Source organism: Culex pipiens, chromosome 3 (assembly GCF_016801865.2).
Source record: "Culex pipiens pallens isolate TS chromosome 3, TS_CPP_V2, whole genome shotgun sequence".
In the NCBI taxonomy this organism is placed as follows: domain Eukaryota; kingdom Metazoa; phylum Arthropoda; class Insecta; order Diptera; family Culicidae; genus Culex; species Culex pipiens.
In genome coordinates this window covers 124,695,089-124,704,637 of record NC_068939.1, presented here as the reverse complement: position 1 = coordinate 124,704,637, position 9,549 = coordinate 124,695,089, and the positions used below count along the sequence as shown (strand labels likewise).

The following is a 9,549-nucleotide window of genomic DNA, read 5'->3' as shown; positions in this document are numbered from 1 at the left end:
AAATTTTTAGTTTTTGCTTTTAGGGTGTTTTTTAATACCCCTGACTCAAGGCGGTTTCAAAAACACCCCAAAAAGTAAAAACTGGAAATTTGGTTTATTGGACCTTTTCAAACAAAAAAAAAACTCCAGACATGTTTCTTTTTTTTAAGTACATATAGAAGTAAAAGACTCAAAGCCCAACCAAGGGAAGCATATAAAAATATGATAAGATGTACCATTAAGGTGATAATAAAAAAATCGACCTCAGGGATACCCCCTGATTGGATTTTGTTGGAGATGATCAAGCAACCTATGGATTTGTACTTGTTTGTTAGTTACCTGGCAGCTCAATAAAACTTTTCATTCTGTTCTAAACCGTAACCCACGCTAGACGTGTTATTTCCACCTCTGCCCCAAGAGGTTATGGGCCCAGAGTGGGTTCCGGAACGTTGAAGAATTTGAAGAACTCGAAGAATTTTCTCGAAGAAGTTTAATTTTCAACCTGAAGAAGTTTTCATGAAGAAGTAGGAAAATCGGAAGATGCCTAACGGAGACGGAAGCGGTGCCGCTGCTGGTGCTCAAGGTGCTGTCCAACCTGAGGCTCGTGGCCAGAACTACGGAGTCGGGGGCCATCCGCCAATCGAGCGGCTGGTCGGACGTGACAACTGGCGGACGTGGAGGTTCGCAGTGCGCACGTACCTGGAGATAGAGGACCTGTGGGACGTGATTGAACCAGCTCAAGGCACGGCCGTCGACGTGAAGAAGGACCGGATCGCTCGAGGGAAAATCATTTTCTTCCTCGATCCGTCGATTTTCCACCACGCGGAGAACGCGAAGACTGCCAAAGAGTTGTGGACGAAGCTGTGCGGCCTGTACGAGGACACTGGATTAACCCGTCAGTGGGCGCTCCTGCACAAGCTCATCACGACGAACCTGGCGAGCAGTGGGTCCATGGAGGCGTACGTGAACCGGATGACGACTACAGCGAATCAGCTTATCGGAATCGGCTTCCCGCTGGACGAGAAATGGATCGGCATGATGCTGCTGGCGGGACTACCGCTGGACTATCGTCCGATGGTCATGGGGCTCGAGAATTCCGGGATCGCAATCACTGGTGACGCCATTAAAACCAAATTGCTCCAGGAAGACGACCTGCCAGTGGAACCAGCCGGAGGACAAGCGTACGTGTCCAAGGGACGCTACAAGGACAACAAGCAGAGCAAGCCTCAACCGAGTGCTGCTCCAAGCAAATCGAAGGGATCGAAGTGTCACCGCTGCGGCAAAGCTGGCCATTTCGCCAGGGACTGCACAGCCAAGGAACCAGTGCGCAACGACCGCGACGGCAAGAAGAAAGCTTTCTGTGCCGTGCTCTCGGTGCTGGATTCGGACGACGCCAACGATTGGTACTTCGACTCCGGAGCTGTGAAGCACTTGACCAAGAACGAGGCGCTGCTGGAGAACCCCCGGACGACGTCTGGAAGCATAATAGCGGCGAACAACCAGGCGATGAAGATCGTTGCTGAGGGAACTACGACGTTGCAGCCGACGTGCTACGACGACACCATCGAGATCGAGAACGTTGAACTAGTGCCGGAGTTGGCGGTCAATCTACTTTCCGTCGGGAAGATCGTGGATCAAGGCCATACCGTCGTGTTCAACCGAGATGGATGTGAGGTGATCGATGAAGACAACAGTGTCTTCGCGACTGGGAGCAGATCGAACGGGCTGTTCAAGTTGGACCAGATCAAGCCGAGAGCGCTGGCGTGCTCTTCCCGCGAAACTGCTGAGCTGTGGCACAAGCGTTTGGGACACATGTGCATGAAGAACCTGATCAAGTTGAAGAACGGTCTCGTCAACGGAATCAAGTTCGAAGGCAACGAGTGTGGCAGAGGCTGCATTGTCTGTGCAGAAGGTAAGCAGACACGATTGCCATTCAGCCACGCAGGGACTCGTGCGGCTGGAATCCTGGACCTGGTGCACTCGGATATCTGCGGCCCGATGGAAGAGAAGTCGTTGGGTGGCTGTCGCTACTATCTCAGCTTCACCGACGACAAGACGCGCAAGATATTCGTCTACTTTCTGCGAACCAAGTCCAAAGAAGAGGTTCTGCAGTGCTTCAAGGATTTCCACGTGACTGCTGAGCGGCAAACGGGCTGCAAGCTGAAGGTGATTCGGACGGACAACGGCCTGGAGTACACGAATCGGTTGTTCCAGGACTACCTGTCGGGGATGGGGATCCGTCACCAAACCACCGTGGAGTACACCCCTGAGCAGAACGGACTCGGAGAAAGGGTCAACCGGACTGCCGTGGAACGCGCTCGATGCATGCTGTTCGAAGCTGATCTGCCAAAACCGTTTTGGGCAGAGGCTGTGGCTGCTGCGATCTACCTGATCAACAGGTCGCCGACGAAGGGCATCGAGATGACACCGGAGGAAGCGTGGTCAGGTCGCAAGCCGGACTTGTCACACGTACGAGTGTTCGGCACGAGCGCGATGGCTCATGTACCGAAGCAGAAGCGCCGCAAGTGGGACAAGAAAGCCGTGGAATGCATTCTCACTGGCTACGAAGAGGACACCAAGGCGTACCGCTTGTACGACAAGAAGACGAGGTCGATCATCAACAGCCGAGACGTGACGTTCGTGTCGGAAGGAGTGGTCAAACGTGGAGTGACCGCTGAACCGAGGGCTAGTGGACCGGAGCGGACATGTGTGCGGTTGGACTTTTGGGACTACGTGCCAGCGGATGTCGTTCAAGAGGTTGTTCCACCGGAAGCTGCGGAACCACAAGTGGAGCCTGACGAAGAACCTGAAGATGCATTCGAGTCGGCCGAGAGCAGCGACGACGACGTGTCCTTTGCTGAAGATGACCCGTTGCCTGCGCTCCCGCCACAATCATCTTCAGAACCACCCAAAGGGGGGTTGAGGCTCAGTGGTAGGGAGCGTTTTCTTCCAGATAAGACGACGACGATGACCAATGCAGCCGCGAGGCCCGAGGATCCTGCCGCTGCGCCCCCGTCGTGCTCTTATCAAAGATCAGTTGCCGATGACGGTCAACAACGATTGATGCTTTGCGATAGGGGGCGCCCGCCCCAAGGCAAGTATTCTGACAACCCTGATGAATCACCCGATACTGGTATCGACACTCCACAGCCGCTTCTGGATGATCCGTTCACGCACCAACAAGCCCTGGCTCGGGACGACGCTGAACACTGGAAACAGGCCATGAAGGATGAGTACGAAGCCCTCATCTCAAACGGAACGTGGGAGCTGTGCGATCTACCAGAAGGACGTTCGGCGATCAAGTGCAAGTGGGTGTACAAGACCAAGCTGGACGTGAACGGGGACATCGACCGGTACAAAGCGAGGCTGGTCATCAAAGGATACTCGCAGCGAAAGGGGGTAGATTACGAAGAGACCTACGCCCCGGTCGTTCGCTATAGTTCGCTGCGATATCTCTTCGCACTGGCTGCCCGTCTGGACATGAAGGTCGACCAGATGGACGCAATTACGGCCTTCCTGCAAGGAGAACTGTCGGAGGAGATCTACATGGAGCAACCCCCTTGCTTCGTGGACGGCAAGAAGCGGTCCAAGGTCTGCCGACTCAAGAAGGCGCTGTACGGGCTCAAGCAATCCAGTCGTGTCTGGAACAAGAAGCTGGATGCTGCCCTGAGGAAATTCGACCTGGTATGCACCGATTACGACCCGTGTGTGTACACCAAGGTGCGCGGCGACAAGATGCTGTTCGTCGCTGTGTACGTGGATGATGTCCTGATCTTCTCGAACTGTGACCGCTGGAAGACGGAGATCAAGGCCCAACTCAGCCGGGAGTTCAAAATGAAGGACATCGGACCTGCGAAGTACGTTCTGGGGATCCGGGTGAGCCGGAGCAAGGACGAGATTGCCCTGGACCAGGAGAAGTACGTGGAAGCGATCCTGAGTCGATTCCAGATGACGGACTGCAAGCCCGTCAGTACGCCCATGAACGTGAGCGAGAAGTTGACGCGCGACGCGTGCCCGTCGACTGACCAAGAGAAGGAGAGGATGAAGTCCGTGCCGTACCAAGAAGCCGTTGGGTGCTTGATGTACTTGGCCCAGAGCACCAGACCGGACATCTGCTACGCGGTCAACATCCTCAGCCGCTTCAACTCGAACCCAGGTGAGAAGCACTGGTGTGGTGTGAAGCATCTGTTCCGCTACCTGCGCGGGACCTCGAAGTTTCGTCTGACCTACACGAAAGGAGGAGCTTCGAAGATCGAAGGTTTCTCGGACGCCGACTGGGCTGCTGATCTGGAGGACCGGAAGTCGATCACGGGGTACGTGTTCACCGCCCAAGGTGCAGCCGTGTCCTGGAGCTGCAAGAGGCAACAAACCGTTGCACTCTCGACCTGCGAGGCCGAATACATGGCGTTGTCGGCTGCGGTGCAGGAGGCGCTCTGGTGGCGCCGGTTGCGGGGACGTATCGAGTCGGAGGAGGCGATTACGATCCACTGCGACAACCAAAGTGCGATCGCGGTCGCACGGAACGGTGGCTATCATCCGAGGACGAAGCACATCGACATACGACACCATTTCATCCGGGACGCGCTGGAGAAAGGCGAGGTTGTCGTGGACTACGTTCGGAGCGAGGAGCAAACAGCGGATGGTCTAACCAAACCGCTGTGCCGTACGAAGATGGAGATCTGCCGAGATCAACTTGGTCTGCAGCATCCCTAGGTTGAGGAGGAGTGTTGGAGATGATCAAGCAACCTATGGATTTGTACTTGTTTGTTAGTTACCTGGCAGCTCAATAAAACTTTTCATTCTGTTCTAAACCGTAACCCACGCTAGACGTGTTATTTCCACCTCTGCCCCAAGAGATTTCTTAGGCAAAAATATGTAACTGTGAAATTTTTTAGCCAAAACGGAGTTTAAGGGTCGCCATAGATCGTTAAAGTTGGTGAAAAGAGATATTTACACACAAAAACGTCTTCTTTAAATCGCTAATAACTCGTCAGGGTTAACTCGGATGCGGTCTTCGGCAAAGTTGTTTGTCATAAAATTTTACCCAAGAATCTCATACATGATACATTTAACGCAACCTTATGTTATAATTTTGAAATTTTTGCTTTTCCCCATGCATTTTTGCGAATTTTCCCATAAAAAATTCAACGATCAAAAAACTCTATATGGGTCATTCCATCTAAAGCGGTATACGCACTTCGGAAGGAATCGGTCAGGAAAAAATTCAAATGGGCAACAGCGGCAGAGTAAGCAAGCCAGAGAGGGTGAAGAAAAGCCCCAAGAAATCGTTCCCTCTTCTTTGTTCTGCTGTTCGTAAAGCTGTTTCTTGACCCCTTTCCTTCCGATCAGCGTACTAGCCCTAAAGCGGAACAGCATTTGAAAATTACCATCTTTGATTCTGCTCAAATTTGGCAGAGCTGTTGAGACTATCAAAACATGCAAAAATCCCGAATTTCATCCAAATCGGACCACCCCCTCCATTTTTGTACCCTCCCAAAAAATCGAATTTTTGGCGATTTTTGAGCGAAATCCGTGGCGAAACCCCTATCTTCAAACGACGATAACTCAGGAACCACAAATCTTAGAGAGTCGGTCTTATACTCAATTTTGAAGGAAATTGAACGTAGAATCCATTTCCGTGATCAAAATTTGGATTGAAATATTTTTTTCTACGTGTATTGCACAATTGAAAACTTTAAATGGCCGTATCTCAAAACAGCCCTACTTATTTTTTAAATTTGACCTCACCATCGTATTCCCCGTCCAATTTTACATAAGAATCACTTATCGACAGAAAGGAATATGTTTCTTTCCAGAGATATCGAATTTTAAAGTTTTGAGTATTTGAGATTTGAGATTACCTAAATTAGCTACACTCGCCGCATATGCTAGAAGCACTTAGTCGTGCTGATCAATAATTACTACCTGGTGTTCTGTAAGATAAATTATTTTTATAATTTTATACGATTTTGAGATAATCAATACCTGGAACAATCTATTTTTTGTTTAAGGAATATTTATTGGGAAATTTTGAATGCACTGTTTTTCCTGATCTCAGTGTCATTGAACCATATAAGGTAAAATTTGAACTTTTAATATTTATTTGCAAATGCTACAACGTTTTTACAACACAATTGAAAAATAAAATTTTTCTATTGTTTTCATATTTTTCCTTATTCCTCATTTCTTCCCACTTTATCAAAATATTTCTTTTATTTGAAGCAAGAACAAATGTAGAGCTGGATGTAGTAGATGAAATAATTCTCATGGGTTCTAGAGCTTTTGCCATGTGCAGTAGCGAAATAGTGCCATTCGGCAAAAAACCCCAAAATCTGCCTTACGGTTTGAAAGATTGAGCATGATCATATTAAACCGATTTTTATATTGTGAGCCAGTTTGATAATGTATCGTACACTTTTTCTTAAGTGTTACTTACAAGATCAATTTCAATTTCCTGCTAGCTCAGCGGGAATTCCATTCTGCCCTGTATTGCGTGTCGTTCTTGCTCTGTCCTGTGGGCTAGCACATAAATTCACCGTATACTATTTTTTTTAAATTTAAGATTAATACAGCAGTTTCCTACAATTTTTGCCTAATTTGCTAATGATTAATTGGGATGAAATCTTATTTCAATAAATAACCAGGTAGCAGTTATTGATCAGCGCGCCCGAGTGCTTCTAGCAGATGCGGCGAATGAAGCTGATGTAGGTAATCTCGAAAACACAAAACTTTAAAATTCGATATCTCTGGAACGAAACATATTCATTTCTGTCGATAAGTGATTCTTATGTAAAATTGGCCGGGGAATACGATGGTGAGGTCAAATTTAAAAAATAAATAGGGCTGTTTTGAGATACGGCCATTTAAAGTTTTCAATTGCGCAATACAGGTAGAAAACATATTTTAATCTAAATTTTGATCATGGAAATGGATTCTACGTCCAATTTCCTTCAAAATTGAGTCTAAGACCGACCCTCTAAGATTTGTGGTTCCTGAGTTATCGTCGTTTGAAGATAGGGGTTTCGCTCAAAAATCGCCAAAAAGTCGATTTTTTGGGAGGGTACAAAAATGGAGGGGGTGGTCCGATTTGGATGAAATTCGGGATTTTTGCATGTTTTGATAGTCTCAACAGCTCTGCCAAATTTGAGCAGAATCGGAGATGGTAATTTTCAAATGCTGTTCCGCTTCAGATGGAATGACCTATATGCGACGAATATGGGGTCTATATCGTCAATCGAGAAATTAAAAGTGAGAGTGTGTGCAACATGGAGTTAAAATTTCTGTGAAGTAGCTGTGAAGATTACCATGGCACTTTGAAAAGTTTAACTCCATGTTGCACGCACACACTCTCACTTTTAATTTCTCGATACAGTATGCAGACAATGAGAATATTATGTGCGTATGATACGCGTATGCAGTATACTCGAAGTGATTAACCCCTAGTGACATATCATTTTTCTAACGAGTTTTTTTTTGTTTGAAATCATTATTTGGATTAGAAATGCCTATTATTTGAGTTTCTGGAAAAGTCGGAAAAAAGTCGGGAATTTGAAAATGGGATTTGAGTGGTCACCCTGGCTGTGTGTTGTTTCAATATCCATTTTGGAACAGTTATTGCTTGTAACTAAGAGGTTACCAAGAGTACGAATAAAAAAAAACTTAATAAAATTGTAAGGGAAAGGGGATAGAAATAGAGAAAGCTTAAAACTGGATCACAATTTTTGTTTCTATCGTTTGTAGATGTGCTTAATCATCTGTTCCCCGAGGACCAATAATTGCTCTGCCATTTTTTTTTTTTTTTGAGTCCTTTGAAAAAACTTATATTCAGGACTCTTCAAGATAAAATCACTGTGAAACTCATAATTGCTCTGCCTTGTTACGACAGATCCGAAACCGTATTACCTACAACTCGATTTTTTTAGCACTTGTTGCATAGTTCGACGGTAACATTTCAAAAGGCACCATGTACATTTTGACACTTTCTGGGTTATTGCATATTCTAAAAGTACTCCTAATAAGCTACCTCTCCACCAAAAATGAGCAAAAGTTACTTCAGTAAAGTCTGTTTAATCATGATTTTAAATAAAGTAACATAAACAAAATCTCTGCCATCAGCAGTCCCTATTTATATAGCCCTGTCAACCTGTCAAACAAAAGACTACATGAACCTCGTGACGAAAAAAAAGCATCATGAAAAAAGCGCCATGTACATTCGGCGAAGAAAAACGAATCATAACAAAGCGCTCCCTCCAATGCCAGCAGGGTGATATAGACGTTGGTGATTTCAAAAGGAGTTATGTTTGTTTTTCTTAAATAAAACGACGGAAATAATGTTTTATTGAATTTGGATGATCAAGTATCAATGAAAGCAACGTTTTTCATCGTTTGTTATTATTAGAACATCTTATTTTTCTTTTATATTAAAATGGGAATTGAAAATGGATGCTCAACATTCAAATGCGTTTTTCTCAAACGCATGGTTTGTACATGATGCTTTTTGAAATGTTGGCGTCGAGTTGTACGACGTGTGCTGAGGAAGCGAGTTTTGCAAGGTTTTTTTTGGATAAAAAAACCTACTTACCAAACTTGGATAAAACACAGAACAGAAAACAGTGTTATTTCGGATCAGTAAATTCAACACCAAAACCTTTTACTTTATACGTTTCTTCGGTTTTCAATTTATTCCTCCCCGCTGGCAGTAGCACACTTCCAGCACCGGAAATACAATTCTTAAATTTTTAAACTCTACCTTATTTACTTTTTCTCTCTCTTATCAATTAGTCTCAAATGTACACAACACTGCAACATGTTCGATTGTTCTCCCCTTCCTTCGAAATTACGTTATATTGAAGCGCGAAGGGTATGACTCTTGTTTGAAAAATGCTAACCAACTAATTTCGATTCTTAACATCAATTTTTCAGCAACTATTGTTTCATCGATTCTTTGAGCTGCTTTTCTTTATAAATGGTGTAATTTGCGTTCGTGAGATCTCTTCTTTGCTTAGAAAAGGGAATTTTCTTTTCGAGGGATTTTTATTCTCTTAATCTTTACTTTACAGAACCACAACGTGAGGCAAAGGTTTTTTTTATACAAAAAGTTTGACTTTTCTTTGAAAATAATTTATGGAATTCTACGTACGTTGGTTTAAAAGCAATGAACTTTGGGGGGCAAAAGTTGTACAGAGAATTACGAGTAGTCACGCAAAGCTTAAAATAACTAATCGATTCGTCCTTTCGTCAAGGACATCTGAGAAATACAAATAGAAAACACGCAAGAAGGGACGACGACAATAAGGTTCAAGTTTGTTCGATAAACTCGGCAATACTTAAAGTAGGAAATCACACACAGCGAAAAATCAAATGCAACAGGTAGGAAATAGCTTAACCAAATCGTCCCTTCTTCTTGCGCTTCTTACCGTACCCTTTGCCGTACCAACCGGGCTTGACGCGAGACTTTTTGCTGCTGCTGGACGACGACTTACCGGACGCCTTCCCGGCGGCATTCTCTTTGCTGGCCTTGTCATCACAGGGAGACTCCTTCCCGGCTTCCCCACTGCGGAGTCGCTTCTG

General features: G+C 45.6%; 1 protein-coding gene across 1 annotated transcript; it reads left to right on the top strand.

The window, feature by feature from the left end:
- The first annotated feature begins 519 nt into the window (after positions 1–519).
- On the top strand, positions 520–4,692 carry LOC120413002 (uncharacterized). The gene has a single exon (XM_039573652.1). It carries the CDS (start codon positions 520–522, stop codon positions 4,690–4,692), a length of 4,173 nt encoding a protein of 1,390 aa, XP_039429586.1.
- The last annotated feature ends 4,857 nt before the right edge of the window (positions 4,693–9,549 follow it).